The following is a 22,031-nucleotide window of genomic DNA, read 5'->3' as shown; positions in this document are numbered from 1 at the left end:
CCACCTGATATGCATTCCACCCATCCTTAAGTAGATGTGTAGTTAGAACCACAATTTAATATTCCCTCCGCCCTATGGTGACAGCCTCCCTCCTTGAAAATATTTCAACTTGGCATCAAAAGGCAAAGACTACCTTAGAAATCCTTGCAAAAAAATGTGTTTTAATTATTCTAGCTCATTTCACATTCATTCAATTAATCATAAAGCCACCACCAGTCATGAATTTATTTCTTCTTGCATTTCAAAGGTAATCAGAAAAAGGCAAAATCACATAGTAGTCTTCATAAAATTAACTCAAAACTGATATATTTTTGAAGGAAATATAGTAAATGACCCTAACCATGGACGAAAACCTTGACATGGTGGAAGGGCTTCTGCATTCCGATGACCCCTGAGCTATGTTGGCAGGAGCAATGATAATTGCTCCTAGTAGGATCACCCACACCAGATTGGTCGAAGGTTGGGAGCCAGACGAAAGGTAGTCCACGCAGCGTCTGTTCCTCAATGAAGCGGCTGCAACAGCATCTGACCCCAGTGGGGCGGCCAGCAAGTGATGGCGTCACGTTAAAAACACTATTGAGGAAGGCAACGGGAAACCACGTTGCCTTTATGGGAACTTAGTCTGATATGAAATTGTGAATTCATTTGCATCTGCAAGCTTCAATCATGCCAAATTCATGGTATAAATAAGATTGAATTCGGAATTGCATTAGAAAGTAAAATCAACTTAAGGCAAATGTACAATATGGTAATTTTCTTTCATATTGAAACTAAAGAACCTTCTAATGAAGTGCTATTATTCATGGGCAGGATTTCTGTCCAGCAACTCACAGGTACTCTATCTTGAGCCATAAATTATAATTCAAGCCAAAGTAGCTTTTGTACGAAATGGCATTTGGTTAAAGCTATTGAAAAAAAACTGAATTCAAAATTCATTCGGAAAAAATATCGAATAATTACATTATGTAGATATAATTAGTCCAATAATGCAAACTAATTTTGTTTAACTAAGGTTTGTCAAATAATCTTATGTACTGATACCGTTGCTATTTGGCATGGGCTGTGGAATTTCTTTACTAGGCGCATTGATGATTTAATGTTGCGGATCAGTGAAATCTAAGGTATGCCTCAAATTGCTGTCATATGTATACAGTGTTACAATCGTTTTTAATAATGATAATCCATCCGTAAAGGTAGGGTTTCGGATGGGCACAACCTAGATAATGGCACGACGCATTTAGGTACTTGCCTCCTCTACCAAAACAACCTGACACTAACACACTACAATAACCCCTTCTTCAATAACATATGCTTCTTTCATTTTGCCCAGCATCCTAATCCTTTTCTTTCCCTTTCCTCGCTTACCTAACTTTCTCCTCTCTATCAGTCTTCAAAATTCATATAGAACTAAAAAATCGGACAAAATATTCATCACACAATACGGCATGGTTTGATTGATCCTGTAGCCTTCTCTTTAGAATTATTTCAACCCATATTTGCACAGTTTCTGTTAAGTGCTATGAATGTGAATTGGATATGTTGAAATTTAATATGTTGTGTCAATGAATAAAAATTAGCCGCATTAACTCCCCGAATTCTCTTCAATTCTCATGTTTACATTGTGTTTTGTGTGACATTTTTGACAAATGACTACCTAAAAGCAATGCATTTGTCGATGCTATGTCAGCAATGCCATCATGTCACTGACTCAGCCGCCTGATACTCATATAGCATCCAGAAATGTCATCCTTAAGCAAATAGCATCGAGCACCATTGTCAGGGAATAACCCCCCATCAGTCATAATTTTCATGTCGGCATCTATAAGGAGGGAAAGAAAGTTATTACTAACGGTAGTTTCTCAAAATATGGTTTGGTCTATGTCAGTGTTATTAGATATGACAGAATTACTTTTGAAATGATTTAATAGATCGCAAAGGATAAAATTACTTAATCTTAGCAATAGAAATGTATAAGCTGACTCATAGCACAGTTATAGTTGTGAATCTCCAACGTATTTTAAAAGGAGAAAAAAAAAATATTTTCAACAGATAACAGACTTTATTTCATAATATATCTTTTTGTAGGAGCTGTGTTCATTATTTTTTTTCCTTCGAGCGAGAGAACAGAACTTATGAAAGTTATGATTTCCTTAGGTACTACTCACCAAGCACGAAGAAAAAAATTCAGAGGAAATGCAGAACACATACACCCAAGAACATGATGATGAAAGGAAACAGAAAAATTAGATGATATCCATGCACCATGAACTTGAATTTCAAACTTTTTATCACATATTGTTTTGCTTACAAAACACAATCCAGCATTGATTAGTGTCACTTACCGCCATACCAATTTAAGTTGGTAAAATGAATGAACAAGTTTAGAAGCAACTGAAGTTAACCAGTATATACCTTTATCATACTAATTTCTGAAGAAAACATAACCGAGAAGCCTGTAGATCAGAGGGTAAGACCATTAAATCCAGCATAACTCTCTATCACTTTCACATACCTTTCACCCACTAAGTACGAGCTTATATCAAGTGAGATCACCAGTCTTTATAGCACACATTTCTTGCCATTTACCATCAATTATGACTGCTTTAAGTAATAGCCCACATTTTAAAGATAAATTTGGTTCATTCTTATGAACCAAGAAAATATTTTCATTTCTGAAGTTCTCAGTAAAAACTATTGAGGAGCTATTCAAATGGATTATGATAAAATGCACAAATTTGCTGGAGAGATACATAAAATAATGCTAAATGTATCAACCAATTTTCCACAAAATAAGATGATTTGTTACACGAAAAAAATGTTAGACAAACAAAATTATGGCAAAAAGAGCTCTGAAAACTACAAATGTGAGTGAAAAATTAAACCTTTACTAAAATCAACTGAAATGTCTATTCCAACTGATTATCTTGAAGTCCATCATAAAGTTACTCTCAAAACTAAGAAAATTATATTTACAGAGCATCATGAAGATACAAAATGTTTTAATTTGACACAATACAATCTAACTTATTAGCAGAACTGAAGTAAATCATTCTTGTATAGTTCCTGTTTTCTATTTTTTATGCAAATGGTTTTTTTAAAAAACATTCATGACGGAAAACCTGTGTTGAGATTAATGCTTATGTACAATTAAATAAATAGATTGGCAATTTTGATTTTATCTTCTTTGACAATACTAAAATTATATAAAATCATGGAAATTTTATTGAAATTATATGATTTAAATTGGAATTTTTATTCAGTCTAATCTATTTTTATTTTAAATCAATGTGGAAGAATGTAAACACTCATATGCATTACAACACTAGTCTGCAATTGAGAGTGCCAACACATTAACACTATTTACATATTTACATTTTCAAAACATAAAATTGAATAGACACTGAATGACAACGCAACCCAAGCAGAAATCAAGAGCACAAGAGGTTTCTGACATTGTGCTCTTTAAGTTGCATTCCCCTTAAAAAAATATATGTTTGCAATTTTGAACATTACTGCAAAAGCTAAATGTTGATACTAATATGACAATTGTGAGGTGAATACATGAAGTCACTAGTTCAATCACAGTTTCTCAAATGGTATAGCTTATGCATAACTGTACATTAGTGATGTCTCCACCGGGATGACTGAGGCTACTGTCCCTCTTGCTTGTTGAAATGTTGGGCATAGGCCATGCTAAAAAGCCACAAAACACTTGGAGATAAATGTTTTATCCTATGAAAAATGTTAAACATCAGTGTCAAAGATTCTGGACACAATTAGTAGCATACAATTCTTTTAATACTAGTATTTATGCATGATTATTTACATTAGAATTAAATTAACCTGTAAACTAATATCTCAATATCTACTTGCTTTTAAGTGTTGCCTCCCTTAGACTGAATTTTGTTATAATATATTGTGTGTGTTTACCCAAGAAAGGATATCAAAGGTTTCCTCTACAACTTACATCAAAATGATAATAATATCACCTTAAAGTAAATTTATATTGTGACCAAAATTACACATGTTTAATGAATTTCACCATAGGCAATATGAAAATATTCTTAATGAACATAAATTAACAATATTCAATATTAATAAATATATAACATACATAAAAGCATAAGGAGATGATATCGTAACTTTCCCCAAATACTGGTTTAATACACAAATGAATGAGGGTAACTAAAATGAAGATTTTAAACACAGGAAAACAAATGTGCCTTGGGTAATATGTGTCATACAAAACACAATATAGATATTGAACACTATTTTCCAAGAAGTTTCTTCAACTGACACTTTTAAATTAGCAGCATTTCAATATCTACTTTCTCCATACTTAGTATGTAGGAATATAGAGAACTGATGAAGAATATAAATTTGGGATTCCAACGGAAGCACAATTTGATGATTTTCCCATGGATGCTTAGCCATGTGTATGTGAATAATTATACAGTTGTATCATTTTGGTAAATAAGACCAACAATGACTGTACCGTAGGCCAAAATCAACCTTCCGCTATTGCCATAATGCAAGAGTCACAACTCTCCTGTTTAATTGATTTTTGTCAGTTTAAACATCAAATTTTGAAAGAATGTTATTACAGTTATAAATTAAAGACAGTTTTTTCTACAACTTTTTATTTGACATTTTTTACTGAAATTAATAATTTAATAAAGTTGATTGAAAATTTTATCAGATATACCCTTCAGTTTCAAAGTGAGTTATGTTTATGGTTGGCTGTTTCACAGAAGACAAAATTCTCTATGACTTTTTATTCAGTCAAGTTTTTGGAAAAATAAACTTGGATTTCACAGATACTTTTTTCCATCAAGACTGGGTACCTGTGAAATTCCCAAGCAGCAGACCCTAAAACTATTTGTTCACGCTTCATAAATTCATTAAATTGTGGCAAATTCACAATTCATAAATTTTACGGGTCTGTAATCATGACCCACTCCTTTAATGCAAAAGAAATTAATATATCATTACTTAAAAGCAGACTGAGTTTATAATTTTCAGCAAATTGTCAATTAAAACATTTCATAGAAATCATGATCCATTAATGTAATATGTTCCAATCCCTCAAATGAGAATTTTCACAAGTGATTTGATTCCATTGATGAATATTTAATTAACAAAAAATCAATTTTGAACATCATTTTTTAACTGGAACCCTTCAGATAACTAAATTCCACTGTTAACATAGTGAGTTTTACCTTATCTAGAATTAAGCGAAGCTAAGGTTGTTTCTATCATCAGCATTATATTTTCATAATCAAAATGATAATTGCAAATAAAAAGCTGGAGTGTATAAAGTAACAATTTAATACCAATGAAACATATTCTATATTTAAAATATGAACATTTTCTGAGGGCATCATCATTGAAATTAGACAGAGGGAAGAGATTATATAATCTCTTCCCTCTGTCTATTGCTATGAAGATTTTTCACTAAATACATTATATAACGTATTTAGTGAAAAATCTTCATAGCAATATCATTCTGTCCAAGTAATGCATTAGGGCACAATGTGGATGTAGTGTATTCATCACACAATTTTGTGGCATGGCCATATGTTCATGTCAACCTGTACAAACTATTATGTAACCTTATTTAAATAGAGGTAAAATGTATGGAGAAAGTAATATGCTGGCCACATCAGTTCTATGTAACTTTGCTTTACCTTCTCCTTAACACTACGAGTTTTATCATTGCTTAGTGAAAATTAATTAAAACAACTACATCATAAACCCCTCTCTCAATGCCAAGTGAATATGTACGTTACTGTGGAAAAATTTGTCATCATTACATTTTCCAAAAAATTGGAACTGAAATACAAGGGTAGTTTGAAAGGTTCTCGGAATCCCCAGCAGCTGTCAGCTCTAGCGCAATGAGTTTTCCACATAGTAACAGGCAGTTCTTTATGAGTAAACATGTAATTATTGTAAAAGGGCATAAAATGGTAACGGAGGATCACCAACTGAAAGTGCAAGAAATCACTGAAGCTGTAGGGATGACATCTGGATGGAGATATCCCATTTTAACAATGGCATTGGATATGAGAAAATTATCTGCCAAATGGGTGCTGCGACTCTAGACGTAGGGTAACAAATGCATCAGAATGGGAATTTCTGAACAATGTTTGACCTGTTTCAAGAGCAACCAACAAGATTTTCTGGACCAGTTTGTGACCACAGATGAAACTTGGGCCCAGAGACAACACTGCAGTCAAAGCAGTATAAACATGTTGATTCACCACCACCTAAGAAAGCTAAGGCAATACGGTCGGCTGGAAATGTGATGGCTTCAATTTTCTGGGATGCAAAAGGGCTTCTGCTGATAGATTATCTTCCCACTGATTAAACAATTACTGGAAAATACTACACTAATATCATTGACCAACTAAATAAAAAGAAAAAAGACCAAGTTTGGCAAAGAAATAAGTTATCGTTCATCAAAACAACACACGCCTACACACAAGTGTAGTTGCTATGGCAAAAATGCATGAACTAAGATACGAATTTTTGCCACACCCACCTTATTCTCCTAATTTGGCTCCATCAGATTTCCATCTCTTTCCCGAGCTCAAAATTTTCCATGGTGGACGGAGATTCTCTTCAAAAAAAGAACAGCCTAAGTAGAAGAGTATTTTGCAAGCTTGAAGGAATCTAATTTTCGAGATGGGATCAAGACACAGGGCCATCACTGAACCAAGTGCATTAGTGTACAGGGAGACTATATTGAAAAATAAAATAGTTTCACTGAGGTAAGTCGTTTATTTTTACTCCAGTCCGAGAAATTTTCAAATTACCCTTCGAAATGAGAGGGAAAAATTATTTTAATGTTCAATTCAATAAGCGTTGAAGTTTTTTGATGCATATTATGAATTTTATTGAATTTTGTATAGCTGCCTAATGACCTTTGGATGATGATACAAAGAAAAACTGAAAGTAAAGATGTAAAAATCCATCTAATACACTAAATTTAGTCACGTGCCACCAACTAACTTTCCAAATAAGGTAAGCAAATTATTATACCAACTATCCTAATTTCATTGGATCCCGGGAGGAGACACCAAAACATTGATTTGTGAATATACAATAAGATACAAAAATAAATATACAATGTTACTATCACAAATTTAATGAATAGAAAAAAAATACTCCTCTTTAATATGGAACAACAAGTTTTGTTGATTTGGACCAAATACCTGCAGCACAAGAGTTTGCACTCATGAGTAACAACTCATATATATTAATATATAATAGATGTTCCTCAAGGACCTAAAAGTCACAGATATATTAACAAACGAATCCACACGGTGAAACTATCATAAATACTTGATGATAAATGATGAAAAACAAGTGGCAGTCAACGATAAGCCATATATGATATATTAGCCAATCGATTAAAATCCTTCACAAAAAACACACTGTCTAGGGTGATTTATAATTCCATAATGAGCCCTACCTCAGATGATACAGCTACTGTTCAACTCGGAGACGTAGCACTGTCTGGAGAGTTTTGGGTAAGCAATTCCAATTGTGGGAAAGCTGTTCCTGATGTTTAAGAACTTTATCCACACATAGCCTGCAAAAATCAATATCATAATCAGTGACACCAGTAAGTTATCATTCTAGTATAAACTGACCAATTTCTTTTTATTGACTACAGGAATTGACCTAACTTTGCAAGTATAAACTAGTTTGAATTGGGAACAATATCGTCGCTACATCTGTAGGATAGTCTAAATACCATTACTGTTCAATAAAGAATGTTCAGCATATTTTATTTGCATAATTTGCGGTTCAATAATCAGCATTTGTTATATTGTTAGCTTAATGTATATGAGATAAAATTTCAATGATTTGACTTTTCCTGCATCTTTATTAATTAATTCAAAATTGACAATTTAGCACAAATAAAATTAAATAGGAACGGTTTCAATGCAACTACATCATCATCAGGTGATGATGTAGTTACATTGAAACCGGTAATATTACATTTTACTTTGTGGTAAATAGTCAATTTTTAATTAATCAGGATATTCCACCATATCATGCCTGAAACATCTCTTTTTACTGCATCGGCAGCAGCCATGGCAATGATATAGGAATCGTGATGAGCAACACGCTGCACTGAAATTTTGCTTGCCTGAACAATAATCAAGTGAGGCATTATGTAATGCTACATGCTTGTGGGAAGTATATCCTCCCATACAACACAGCTATTTACGATTTAGAATATTTAAAGAGGGAAGGCAATCAGTTTAAAAAGAAGGTGGACCCAAAGCTCCAATGACAGCTGTTATAGCGGTAAACATTAACACCACTGCTGCCCCAGTGAGAGATTGTTGAATAACACTCGATTGAAAAGTAGTTTGCCAATCCTGATTATATTCTACTCAAACAATGGGCTATATAATGAATATGCTAGAAAATTGTGCTATTAAAATAGTATTAAATAATAATATTTAGATTCTATCATTATCTTTCTTACCTTAATAATGACTTGGGGGAAAAGTTCAACACAAAGAGTTCCTCGGCATGATCCTGGAACAATAAGAACCAATTGAATCGACAGACAGAATCGTAAATATTGACTGGTTACAGAATGATCATTCACAATACAGCTGCAAGAAACATTTAAAACTTCTTTGTACTCAGGAGCTTCAGTAAATACTTTTGTCACCTCCATAAAACTGCTAACAACTTGCCATTGTGAAATTTATTCCAGTTACAACCAATTAAGAGACAAGGATAGATGCAATGTCATTTGCAATTAATTTTACAGGCATGAGAAGTTTGACTTTAGACTCTTAGGTGATTTGTTGAATTTAAGCTGGTATAATTTAAAAACAGCTGCATTTGAATACTATGGAATTTGGTTCAAGAAAATATGATGTGCTAATTATGCCTTTTAAGTGGAAATATGGGATTTCACAGGCAAGAAAGTGGTCTATTGTATCACAAAAGTGAACATTTTACATTGCAAAAATCAATTGTCTAAAATGAAATTTGCCTGTGTGGTAATGAAGCTTTGTTTACAGTTTCTTAAATTTATGGTTAAATCATTTACAGCTACAAAATAAAAAGCCTCTAATAGGTTTAATGAGAGAGATAGCACATATGAGGTCTGTTCAAAAAGTATCAGGAATTTTGATTTTTGCTGGTTACGTATATTTGATCTTATATTTTTGTGGCATTATAATGGTACTTATGTCTCTCATACATGCCGAAAAGTTCGGCCATTTTGAATGCTCCCTTGATTGTTGATAGCTGTTTTGCTTGGACGTGTTTTGGCTTGTCTTTGATTTTTGCTTGTTCCAAAAAATGGATCAAAGAATCTGTATCACATTTTGTGTGAAAAACGAAATTAAGTGCGCGGACGCATTTCGAATGTTGACTGTGGCATATGGAAAAGCTACCTTCGACTGAAGCAACGTTTATCGGTGGTACAAAATGTTCTCAGAGGGCCGAGAAGATGTGAACGACAAGGAGCGTGCTGGATGGCCAAGCACGTCAATGACAGATGAAAACATTGATGAAGTGAAAAAAATAGTATTGGCCTTATGTATAACGCGCACCCAGAACTTAGTAGTTATCATGAATTTGTATACTATGTGCACTTTTCCTGCCTCCATAGGATTGCTCCCAACAAACCCCTCTCTTCGCCCACCAAACCAAGTACTTCCTCGTTTGTTTTCTTCTCTGTTCATTTCACATTCTCCATTCTTCTCCACACCCACATTTCAAAAGCCTCCAGTCTATGTCTATCCTCCTGCTTCAATGACCACGTTTACACGCCGTACATAGCTACGCTCCAAATCAAAGTTTTTACGAGTCTTTTCTTAACATCCTTACTCAACGTCCCTGTCATCATCTCCCTCCTCCTTGTGAAAGCCTCTTTGCCTAGCGCAATTCTTTTCCTTACGTCCCTACTACTTTGACCGTGTTGGTCCAAAACACCACCGAGATACGTAAACTGTTCTACCAGCTCTAGCTTTTGCCCTCCTATTTTAATGTTTAGCTTAGCCTTTTTCTTCCGAGCGAATCGCATAACCTTTGTTTTATTAATATTGATTCTCATCCCATACCTGTCGCACTGAATTTCCAATTCAGTAAGCAATGCTTGCAGCCCCTTGGCTGACTGACAAACTAAAGCTTGATCATCAGCAAACCTAACTGATTTTACGAATTCCCCACCCACTTTCATTCCTACCTCCAGTTCTTCCCATGCCTCTTTAATCATTTCCTCTGCATACAGGTTGAACAGCAACGGTGATAATGGGCAACCCTGCCTTACACCTCTTCCTAACATTGCCCATCTGGACTCCCCATTCCCCACCCGCACCTGAGCAGTCTGAGACATGTACAGGTTGTGGATTAGCCTCCTTTCCCTCCAATCTATTCCTATTTTCTGCAATATACTCATTAGTTTTTCCCAATTCACTCTATCAAAAGCTTTTTTGAAATCTACGAAACAGGCAAATACCTCCCGGTTGTGTTCTATATTCCTATCGATTAATAATCTCATTACTGCAATGGCATCACGTGGACCTCTCCCCTTCCTAAACCCAAACTGATCATCCCCTAAGTAATCATTTGCCCTACTCTCTATCCTTTTGTTTATGATCCTGAGAACAACTTTAGCTGCGTGGGATATCAAACTTATTGTCCTGTAGTCCTCACATGATGTAGCCTTTACCTTTTTCGGAATAGGAACTAAAACTGATCTCACAAAGTCTTCTGGCCAGATTCCTTCCTCATAAATACTACGAATCAGCCAATATAGCCTCCTCCTCCCACATTTCCCTAAACATTTCAATAGTTCTGTGGGAATGTTATCCACCCCCACGGCCTTATTTAGTTTCATCTCCCTTAATGCCCTTTCTATCTCATCGTCGAGTATACCTGGACCTAAGCTATCTTCCTCTATGTCATGCTCATTTTCTATGTCTAACTTTGTTGGTCTAATTTCTTTACTATACAGTTCTTCTATATATTCCTTCCATCTCTCCTGGATCTTTCCTGTGTCAACTATGACCTTACCCGCCCTATCTCTAACTGTTAGCATAGATCTCCCTTTCTTACTTCCCCATAACGATTTAACTTTGCTGTACACAGCGCACCGATTTCACCCTTCCTCTGTAGACTTTCCATATCTTCGCACTGTGTCTTCTACCATGCTTCTTTTGCTTTATTCGTTACCCGCCTCAATTTATTGTTTAATTCTTTGTACTTCATTTTGCCCAATTCTGTATTTACATTCTTCCATTTTTGCCGCTCATCCATCTTTGTAATCATCTCATCCGTGATCCATGGTTTCCTAGTCCTTTTAGCGTTAACGGTTCCAATAGTGTCTTTTGTGGCTTTAGACAACCCTTTTTTGATACTTTCCCATTTTTCTTTGATAGTACTTATCTCTTTACCATCCCCCATGCTTTCCTCTACCGCCTGTTGCTACTCCTTCCTTTTCAAACCGTTCAATGCTTCTACATTCCATTTCCTAACTCGCCACCCCTGCCTTATCTTTTTGAAACGGACGCTACATTTCATAACAACTAAATTGTGGTCAGAGTCCGCATCCGCTCCCGGGAAGCTGTGCGAATTTATCACATTGTTCCTAAACCTGTGTCTAACCAGGATATAATCTAGCTGATATCTTCCTGAGTCACCTGGCATTTTCAATGTATACCTCCGTCTTTTGTGGTGTCTAAACCAAATGTTGGTGATGACTAACCCCTGTCTTCTGCAGAACTCAACTGCTTTCTCCCCGTGGTCATTCCTCGTGCCTAAACCGTAGTCCCCCACCTCATCACCATCTCTTCCTTCGCCTACCGTTGCATTCGAATCCCCCATCACTATCAAATGTTTCCCTGCAGGAACACACGCGATCATGTCCTCTAACTGATCGTATATCCTATCGACCTCTTCTTCCTTATGGTTGCTCGGTGGCATGTATACCTGAATAATAACTAAGTTCGTCGGTTCTGCTTTTATCTCCACAAGTAGTATTCTATCCGTTACCTGCTCTATGTTGACTACGCTTCTTCCTACCTCTTCATTTAATACTATGGCAACCCCTCGTTGGCTCTCGTTCCCACCACTGTATATTATTCTATACTTATCACTCCAGTAATACCCGCTATCTTTCCATCTCACCTCGCATAGACCTAAAATATCTATATTTCCCCTTTCCATCTCTCGCTTAACATTCTCCTGTTTCTCTGTCCTCATCATTGTCGTAACATTCCACGTTCCTATTCTAACTAATGTGGTCTTCTTCTCCTGCGTCTTCTGTCCTGCTGCTGCTGGTTTTCCCTTGCAAGGGTTTCGTGGGATGACGACCGCGGAAGCCTTGCCTCCCCCGCTGCCGGGCACGACACACGGCCGATTGGGCCGAGCCCCGTGGTTGCCAGGACTCAAAATATCTGTATAGTCCATCATATTTTTCTTGGGAATGATAATTGAGGTGGTTTCCCGTTGCCTTCCTCAATAGTGTTTTTAACGTGACACCATCACTTACTGGCCGCCCCACTGGGGTCAGACGCCATTGCAGCCGCCTCACTGAGGAACAGATGCTGCGTGGACTACCTTTCGCCTGGCTCCTAACCTTCGACCTATCTGGCATGGGAGACCCTACCAGGAGCAATAATTAAGTATTATTCCCGCCAGCACAGCTCTAGGGGTCATCGGAATGCACAAGCCCTTCCACCACTTGAAGGTTGTAGTCCGGGGAGGGATACATATATATATGCTCATAAAAATTATACATGGTGAGTGTTAAAATACGTCTATATTGGATTTGTGTGTGTGTAAAAATACGTCTATGTCTGGATTTTTTCAATTTTCATTACCAAACGCGCATCTTCATTTTTTTGATCATTTGAACATTTTGGTATAGATAACACACGTGTTATCGGTGGGAAAATTCTGTTATTCTTCCAGTAAAATGAGGTGATTTTAAGGGTGTTTATTAAATGCTTATTACTAGAAAACTAAGGGAAGCACAAAAATCATCAAAACATCTACAGGTCCATGATGGTAACACTTACTATTCCAGTTCCACAGGAAGCAACATGACTTTAAATTGATAGCAGGTTTTTGGGAATGCACCACATAGCATTAACATCTGATCAATGGTGATCTGATACAATATTGATAATCCTTGTAAGTTGTATTAAAAACATCTTGTAATTACCCACCAATTTAGAAAGATTAATCTCTTTTAATTATAAATAATTGTTAGAATTTTAAAACAAAGGAAACTGATAACTACTTTCATGGTAATGTAAAAATACTTACTTTTCCAGGATCTGTTATACTATGTTCATGGCCACCCATTATAATCAAATCTCCAGTCTTTAAAAACAATGCCCGGTGCCAAAGCCTTGGTCTTCCTTCACAAAGTTTCACCCAATTCATTGATGGAACTTCTAAAATCCAGCAATCCTCTGTAAAAGTATAGAGGTATAATTTTTCTCCTATTCTATATCAAACATGCACATCCTGGCTGATTATTTAAAATCCAATGCAAAGGAAAATTGCAGTTGATAAACTGACAATTATCGGAAAACATTCTTTTCCCAGGTGCCTACATTATAAAATTTTTAAAAGTAGAAAAATTACCCAAAAGCAAAGCTTCAAGTATTGGCAACATAGCCAGAGTGATTACCTTAACATAATATAGTTTGCAATACCATTAAAATTTTCATTACTTGCAAGCAAAATTATGTCAGAAACTAGTTCAAGAGCCATTTCTAATATTCTGATTCAGGCTGGGTCATAATGTTTTAAGATCTCATTTAGTAACACTGTACATCAAGGATCTTAAGATGACTTCATGGCTTTTGTGTCTGTGTAGAATCATTTAAACAGAAGACAGTTCTGCTGACATTTGGTATCAAAACTGAAATGGTGGCTGGATTACAGGTGTTACTGTACAGGATAAATGCAAAACCATCCTCTAAAAGCCATAATAAACCCAAAGTCATCTTCTTTTAGTCTCCATCATAATGCTCTGATGAAGAACATTTCCAGTCATATGAGATGCCACAAACATTAATAGTTCAGGTAATTTAAACCACAGGGCACGGTAAACAATGGTTACTTTATTCAATTGTTCCCAGCTCAACTTTGTGGAAGTTCATGTTCATTAAATGAAGAACTCAATGTATATTTCCACTGTTCTTTATTTACCTACAACAAGTTTCAACCCTTAGGCGTACCTGATGATGATGCCTAAGCGTTGAAACTAGTTGTATTCAAATTAAGAACAGAGGAAATAGACATTGTGTTCTTCATTTAATAAGTGGTTACTTTAACCCACAAGAATATGCTTTTCATTGAATTAGTATTTTCGGGGATGACAGAATCAAACAACTATTATCACTCCCACAATTAATAGTTACATTAGTTTACATAGAACATACACATGTATTGGCATTTTCATCATAATAGTGCATAAAAATGCTCTTTGAAAAAGTGAGCATTACTTCCATTTAGAGCTAGTTTTGAAGTGGCCCTGCTTCTATGTGACATTGGAAAACACATGCTGGCACTTAATGAAACTGCAGAATTTAGTGTTTGTTTACCATAAAATAACAAAAAATCATTACAATTGGTAATTTTTAACTTCAGGATATGATATTTTAGAAATGTATGATATAAGTGCTCGACAGGAAGTTTGTCGTAATGAAATTTACACTGTTTGTCATGCTCAATAAATGATTAACTTTGCCACTTGCATGAGCTTTAAAAAAATAATTTTGCCATATTACCATCATGTGGGCATAACTGTAGCTGTAAAGGACTTCACAGTAAGACTTTTCCAAGTAAATAAAATAAAATATTGAAATTTTTCTCTCCAGCTGGCCAAATTAATACACCACTAGGTCAAAATAACTTCAATTTTTGGAATTTAATTAATATTAATTAATTTTAAATCTATGTTTTCTACATTTATAGTATATACAATTTATTAACTTACTTAAAATAACATTGTGCTGGTTAAATCCCCCATATAGAATGGCTTTTCCTTCTTTGACAAAAGTAAAACTGTGCCAAGATCGTCCTTCAGGATTTGTCCGGTGAGGTTCTGTTAAGCTGGAAGAGTGTTAGGATAAAAATACAATCTTGTACATCTAAATATTATTCTACAAGTTGCTACGGGAATATTTAGATGGAAGTGTTCAGGAAACCATTAATATAAAGACAAGAAATTAAGTACAATAGGAAAAGGAGGAAACACGAGCAATGAAAACAAAACCAAAGAGTATTTCACTAAATATACTTTAAACTATAAGGTACCATTACCATACCTATCCTACAAGCTAAAACAACAAGCAAGAACCTTATTTTAGACAAGTTTAAAAATAAGAGCTCATTGACAAGTGGTTAGGAAATTATCAACCAACAACTGCTACTAATTGCCCCCTCCTTCCCAGTCTACCAAACAGTTACATCTATGGTATAAACCCCATACAACTACCCTTCAAAACTTAATAAAATAAAATAAAAACTCCTATAGCCGTAATAAGTTAGCAACACACGTCCCGCAATGAAAACAAATTTTTTTGTGATCGCTGGAAAGAGGATATCAACTAAAAAGGAGACTATGTTGAAAAATAAAAATAAATTTGTAGAAAAAATGTCTCGTTTATTTGCTAGGTTGGAAACTTGTCAGACTACCCGCATGTATGGTAACCAATGTGTGAATACTAAAATATATAAACAATAATATAGCACTTAAACAATAAACCACAGCATTTTGCCAATGAATTACAAAACATATACTTACTCTCCACTCCAATGCATGGTTTTCAAATCTAAACAGTGAAGATCATTCATTCTATTAGATTTGAAGCGACCTCCAAATAAATAGAGTCTAAAGCCAGAAAGGTCAGCTGCATGTGCTGCTCGTGGGCAAGGAGTTGCCCCAGATGTTTTCGGCCACTCCCAGAGCAGCTCTTTTTCTTGCCCTTTTGAGTGTAACTCTCTGCAACACCTAACATCAAGTGACACCAGTTGATTGTTCCAGCCCCTAGAAGGATGATTCTCAAGCATGTTCATACGTTCAGGAACAAAGTCAAAAGTCCCAGAGCTCCATATATCCGGTGCAGGCCCAAAACCACCAAAGAAATACAGCCTGGAAATTGAAATGACACCAATTTTGTAATTAAAACCTATTTAATTACTGCATTTATTACAATCAATCAAAGTACATTGCAAATGCAGGAGGAAAACTATGCAGAAAATAAAGAAAACATAAATTAATCAATTCAATCCAGCCAGCTAACAATTAGGCAAAACAAAGGCATTACACCGAACCACTCTCCTCTCACTGAAAACTGCAACTATATTCTTGTACATTATTCAGAAATAAAAGTGCAGATATTTGCACAATATTAATCACACAGCTCATTTGATCTGTATTTTTTAGTAAACATTGATCACTCCCATACTTTTTAGTTTAGGTAATAACTTGATGACTTTTACCTATTTCATGAGAAGAGTTAACATATGAGAGAGGTGATCCTCAGCCTAATTACTCTATAATTACTCCTTCCTAAAATCACCATACCAGCCATTTTCACCAGAAATACATTTCTATTACAGTTTCCATTTTTTTAACTATAGATTACCTATGAACATATTTTTCATTTTCCATTTCCATTATGTGCCCAATGAAGAACTATTTTGAACAGTTCAAATAATAACCATCTAAATGGGGAAATATTTGATAGTTCTTTCAGTGCAAATCTGGACAAATCTTCATCCAACTCCATCTCATGTACAGCAGAATTTAGTTAAGCGAGTACCTGGATCCTCAGTTTGTGTAGAGCACTTATTGATGAATTCATGTTGCCACACATTAAAGGTGTACCAAAACTGATGTGCAAAGACACTCAAAAAATGACTCCTGGTCAACTTCTCTTGACAAGTTTGACTCTCTTTTGTATCTCTAGCTAAAATTGCACAACAATAGTTTTACTGCAGGACCTGTAAAATAAAAATTCTAGTGGAATCTGCAAAGCTATTGTTCCCTCATTCATTCTAGGTATACAGTACAGTCAACTTATCATTATCATTATAATCATCTGTAATCTACCAGTTAAGGTGGTATTTTGATGGACATAAGCTACCAAATGGTACAGTGACAATTCCATTGCCTCTCTTACAATAGGCCCTTCCTTAATTCTGCATCCTTCCTTCCTTGCTTCATTCCATCCAACATCCCTATTTCCTACTCCTGCCCCTTCCTCGTTTGCCCAACATTATCCCCTCTATCACAGTCTTCAACAATCCATTGCCAATCAATATGCTCTGTATCCATCTTTCCTGGCTCTTTTTGATTTCTCACAACGAACCCCTCTCCTTGCCCACCATACCTAGCACTTCCTCATTTGTTTTCCTTTCGGTCCATTTCACCTTCTCCACACCCACATTTCAAAAGCCTCCAATCTACTTCTATCCTCCTGCTTCAGTGACCATGATTCTGCCCTGTACATAACTACGATCCATATCAAAGTTTTGATGAGCCTTTTCTTAACATCCTTATTTAATGTCCCTGTCATCAATTCCCTTCTCCTTATGACAGCTTCTTTCCCTTATGCAATTCTTCTCCTAATATCCGAACTACTTTGATCATTCTGGTCCAAAACATTTCCGAGATAGTAAACTGTTCCACTTGTTCTATTTTATTCTTATTTTCCCTCCTATTTTAAAATATAACTTAGCTTTCCTCTTCCGAGAAAATGGAATACACTTTATTTTAATTACATTTATTCTCATACCATGTCTATTGCACTGACTTTTCAATGTGTTCAGTAGAGTTTGCAACCCCTTGGCTGACTGATAAACAAAAACTTGATTAATTTGATGGTTAGAGGCTCTACTTAGTGAAAATTTATGATCACTGAATAAATTAACTTGGTATTTTTTCTCACACAAACTTTATGATTCTACAGGTATCGATGCATAGGTAACATTGTCCGAAATCAGGCAGGATCACCACCTGATGATGCCCTCTATGCATCAAAACTGGTAGTATTACAAAGTTTTGGTGTGAATAAATACTAAGCTTATTTATTCAGTTTAAAGCTGGATCATTCGCATGCATATCACGTTTTTTTTATTAAAAAATTTAATTACTTATCTGGCCATCTTCAATAATAGGTTCCATTCTAATGCAAGCAATGTTTAATTGAAATGCTTACATATATAAGGATCATTTGATAAGAATTCTCTATGGTAATTTGTGCTTTGCAAGTATTCTTCAGGTAAGGGTGGCCCATGGTTGATCACTTATATTGCGATATTAAGGAAAGAAATGAATAGTAGACTAATACCCATACATGGACAACTAAGATAGCAAGCTAGTATCACGCATATGACTTTGAGGAAATAATTTTCCAAAAAAATGGCTCTTTCACATTGTTGTTTCCTGGTAAGATAATCAGCAAGGTGAAGAGATATGATTAAATAGGGGTGCTGTACATTGCTATAAATGAGAAATGATAGCCAAGAAAGAGATGGTAATATTCACAGCTAACCTACGACCATATGAACTAGCTAATACTATGCTACAAGACACAACTCAATTCTTGAAGGACTTAAGTATTTCAAGCAAGGGCAAAGGGAAAATTAAAGTCAACTGAAAGAGGATTTCGCACAACATCAACAACAATAATCTATGCTTCAGTACATATTGCTACATTATAAGGTAGCAACTTGACTGAACTTGGCCCACAGAGAGCTAGCCCACAATGATCTACCGGCCGTAAAAGCTCTGGATTTTTCAGTCATACAAACGTATATATTTCTGCACAAAGTAACGAAGTAAATCCCATAAACCATTGCAGTAATCTCACTACAGTGGACATATTATACTGAGTAATACTCCCTGTAATCACTTACAATTGTAAGACCAGGATGAGGTATGTAGTATATGATATACGGCCCTAGAAAGATAACTACACTGAAGTTAGCCCAAGCGGAAGGTCGTCTTTTATGGTGAAAACAAAGAGTTCAAAAGGGAAACGTTTGCGACAATATCTGCTAAGCTAGAAAAGTTTTTTCTTGAAAATCACCAAAAACACTCGGCACTCCCTACTCTATCAAGACGTACAAATACACCCCACATTCATAGCCTAATTTAGGATCCAGAGCCCACTGCAATCACCAGAGTCGCCCTTACACACCAAAAATAAGAAAGTACTTATCAATATCTCCTCAACTAGTTTTTTCTCTAAAATTTGGCATAAACACTAAACCATTTTTACTCTATCTGCAGCCTAACGATAGTGGGCCCTGAATCCTAAACTAGGGCATGAGCATGGAGTAAGCGAAAGGCTGCTGATAGAGTAATTTGGTTTTAATGTTTACACCAAATTTTAGAAAAAAAATGTTCTAATTCAAAAGATATTGTTAGGTACTTTGTGATTTTTGGTGTGAAAGGACGACTCTGGTGACGAATATGGGCCCTGGCTACTAAACTAGGGCATGAGCATGGGGTAAGTAAAAGGCTGCAGATTGGGAATGATGTGATTAAAGTTTATGCCAAAATTTAGGCAAAAAATGTTCTAGTTTAGCAGTAATTTTCAAATTCTTGTATAATAAGCTGAGATAACCGTTCACCATGGGACAAGTTCAGTGTCGTGTCGTATTCACATTTGGTGGGCCCTGGCTACTAAACTAGGGCATGAGCATGGGGTAAGCGAAAGGCTGCAGATAGTGTATGTTGTGTTAAGTGTTTATAGTAAATTTTAGAGAAAAAATGTTCTGGTTTAGGAGATATTGTTAAATACTTTGGTATTTTAGGGGAGAAAGGACGACTCTGGTGATTGCCGTGGACCCTGGATCCTAAATTAGGCTATGACTGTGGGGTGTATGTGTACGTCGTAGTAGAGTAGGGAGTGCCGAGTGTTTTTGGTGATTTTCAAGAAAAAACTTTTCTAGCTAAGCAGATATTGTCGAAAACGTTTCCGTTATGAACTCTTTGTTTTCGCTATAAAATACGACCTCCCACTTGGGCTAACTTCAGTGTAGTTATCTTTCTAGGGCCGTACATCATATACTACATACCTCATCCCGGTCTTACAATTGCAAGTGATTACAGGGAGTATTACTGATTATAATATGTCCATTGTAGTGAGATTACTGCAATGGTTCAAGAGATTTACTTAGTTACTTCGTGCAGAAATATGTGTTTGTATGATTGAAAAATCTAGAGGTTTTACGGCCGGTAGATCGACGTGGGCCAAGTTCAGTTAAGCAATGACAAACCCCGAAAAAGTTCAGACTGCTCAACTACTGAAGAAAGGAACTTTTTTTATAACACCCTACCTACTCAGATCTTACCCAATAATGGCACTTAAGGACTTCACCTAGTTTGCCAGTTTTAATGATCGTCTCTCTAAGGGCACTTAAAAATAACAATACATGTATTCACACGCAGTTCACGAATTTAACGTTTGTATTGTACATTTTTCAGTTACATGAGAACTTCAGCAGTTCCGCAACCACATTTTTTCAATGCCTGTGTAAGGAACGCTCAAAGAATTAAGAATCGTCATTTAACACGAAGATTGACCATAAGTTTACAAAATGACGGTAACAGGTTGCGTTGAGGGCACATGGAAACAACATTCATGCCATCCATTGTCAAGAAAAATTGCATAAAATATCGTATTACATTAATATTAAAGAATGAACTTCTGAAATTCTCCTATATGTAAACTGCAGTTGAAATTATGGCAACTAAAAGATTTATGGAATTTATTTGCAGAATTTATAATCCTTTACCATGATCATGGCATTTTCCATCATAAAGAGCAAGAAAATCTGCCTACGTTTTATCAGTGAAACCACGGCGACTGTCAAAGCAAAAGGAATTGAGGACCTGGGGACCAAGACCTTATGGTAGCCTAGTCCTTAAAGTAATTTCAAAACTCTGAGAGTTCCATAAAGCTTCTCCTTACTTTCCATTGTATTCCCATCCGACAAGTTTGTCACATGGCGTAGGAGACACACCTCCAGGGAACAGTTGTTTCCAAGTCATTGTTGTCAAATCTAGTCGATGGAGTTGGTTGCTATTCCCTTCTTCGACAAGGCCGTCACTAACACCATGATATCCTAAAATATTTTTTAAACAACGAAAAATTGGCAGATATTTCAGAAAACGAAGAATAGCAAGAGCATTAATAATAAGGAAAGCAGTCATTACCTCCGAATACGTATAAGAAGTCATCGAACACAACGCCACATGCACCAGAATTCCTCGGCGGTGGGTCACCTTTCGTTATTATTAGTGACCTAGAAATTGGAGCATTAAGTCCATCATAATGCTAATCGGATATAGGCTACTTTCATGAAATAATATATACATACCATATTTCTGTGTGACTGTCATAGGCCCAAAGTTCGTTGGTGTTGTGATAGTCGCATTTCACTTGAGATCTATATATTTCGTCTGGGTTTTCCTGAATAGAAAAAAAACTATTATTTCACATGATTACAAAAATCTTTTCGATTGTTAACAGGGACAAGGCGGTGAAAAACCTTCATTACAAGGTTCCACGAAGGGATACTTATTAGAAATTCAGGAGGAAAAATAACATTACCATGTAGCCTCCCCATACTAGCATGTGTTCTTTGAATACAACAGTTATGTGACCACTGCGGTGATGAATTTTGTCGTGCAATGTCAAAAACGGTATGAACGATTGCGAAGACATTTTAGAAATTTAGCTTAACTTCCATAGTCTTTCTCAAGTGACGGTAGTGCCTAGGATATTTTTTTTTCTCGAGTGACGGAAGCACCAACAATAAGGCTTTTTAAAGTTACGTCACCATCACAGGCTGACAATGGTCAGAAAAAGTCGTCGCGATTCCACTTCCACAGAAATTTTCAAATGTTTTGTATTTATTTTAATTTTATTTGTTGGCAGGATTTGGAATGTGTTAATTACGCTAAATTATCTTCATAGTCTGAATTGCCAAAAGTATATCTTAGTAAACAAATC

The 22,031-nt window shown here is 35.7% G+C and overlaps 1 protein-coding gene across 2 annotated transcripts; it reads right to left on the bottom strand.

Annotated features, from left to right (window-relative positions):
• Window positions 1-2,392: 2,392 nt before the first annotated feature.
• Window positions 2,393-21,785, bottom strand: LOC139687821 (kelch domain-containing protein 2-like). Of its 2 annotated transcripts, none has more exons than XM_071585135.1 (10): window positions 21,630-21,785; window positions 21,397-21,488; window positions 21,233-21,321; window positions 20,988-21,141; window positions 15,806-16,153; window positions 14,996-15,111; window positions 13,312-13,460; window positions 8,504-8,556; window positions 7,475-7,594; window positions 2,393-3,732 (listed from the first exon to the last, which is right to left on the bottom strand). In XM_071585135.1, exons 1-9 carry the CDS (start codon window positions 21,741-21,743, stop codon window positions 7,489-7,491), a joined length of 1,221 nt encoding a protein of 406 aa, XP_071441236.1. In that variant the 5' UTR covers window positions 21,744-21,785; the 3' UTR covers window positions 2,393-3,732; window positions 7,475-7,488. The 2 variants fall into 2 exon arrangements, with proteins under 2 accessions (XP_071441236.1, XP_071441235.1); XM_071585134.1 differs by having other exon boundaries at window positions 2,393-3,693.
• Between the last annotated feature and the right edge of the window lie 246 nt (window positions 21,786-22,031).

This window comes from Hetaerina americana, unplaced genomic scaffold (assembly GCF_022747635.1).
Source record: "Hetaerina americana unplaced genomic scaffold, ioHetAmer1.1.p SCAF_2, whole genome shotgun sequence".
NCBI classification, from domain to species: Eukaryota; Metazoa; Arthropoda; class Insecta; order Odonata; family Calopterygidae; genus Hetaerina; species Hetaerina americana.
The sequence above is the reverse complement of the archived record's forward strand: the minus strand, read 5'-3'. Positions and strand labels throughout refer to the sequence as shown.

Coding starts and splice junctions, on each gene's coding strand:
- LOC139687821 (XM_071585135.1), bottom strand. CDS start 21,743: ATGTCTTCGCAATCGTTCATACCGTTTTTGACATTGCACGACAAAATT. Junction 21,489..21,629: donor TAGTATGGGGAGGCTACATG/GTAATGTTATTT, acceptor TTTTCTATTCAG/GAAAACCCAGACGAAATATA. Junction 7,595..8,503: donor TCCCCCAAGTCATTATTAAG/GTAAGAAAGATA, acceptor TGATTTTTGCAG/GCTATGTGTGGATAAAGTTC.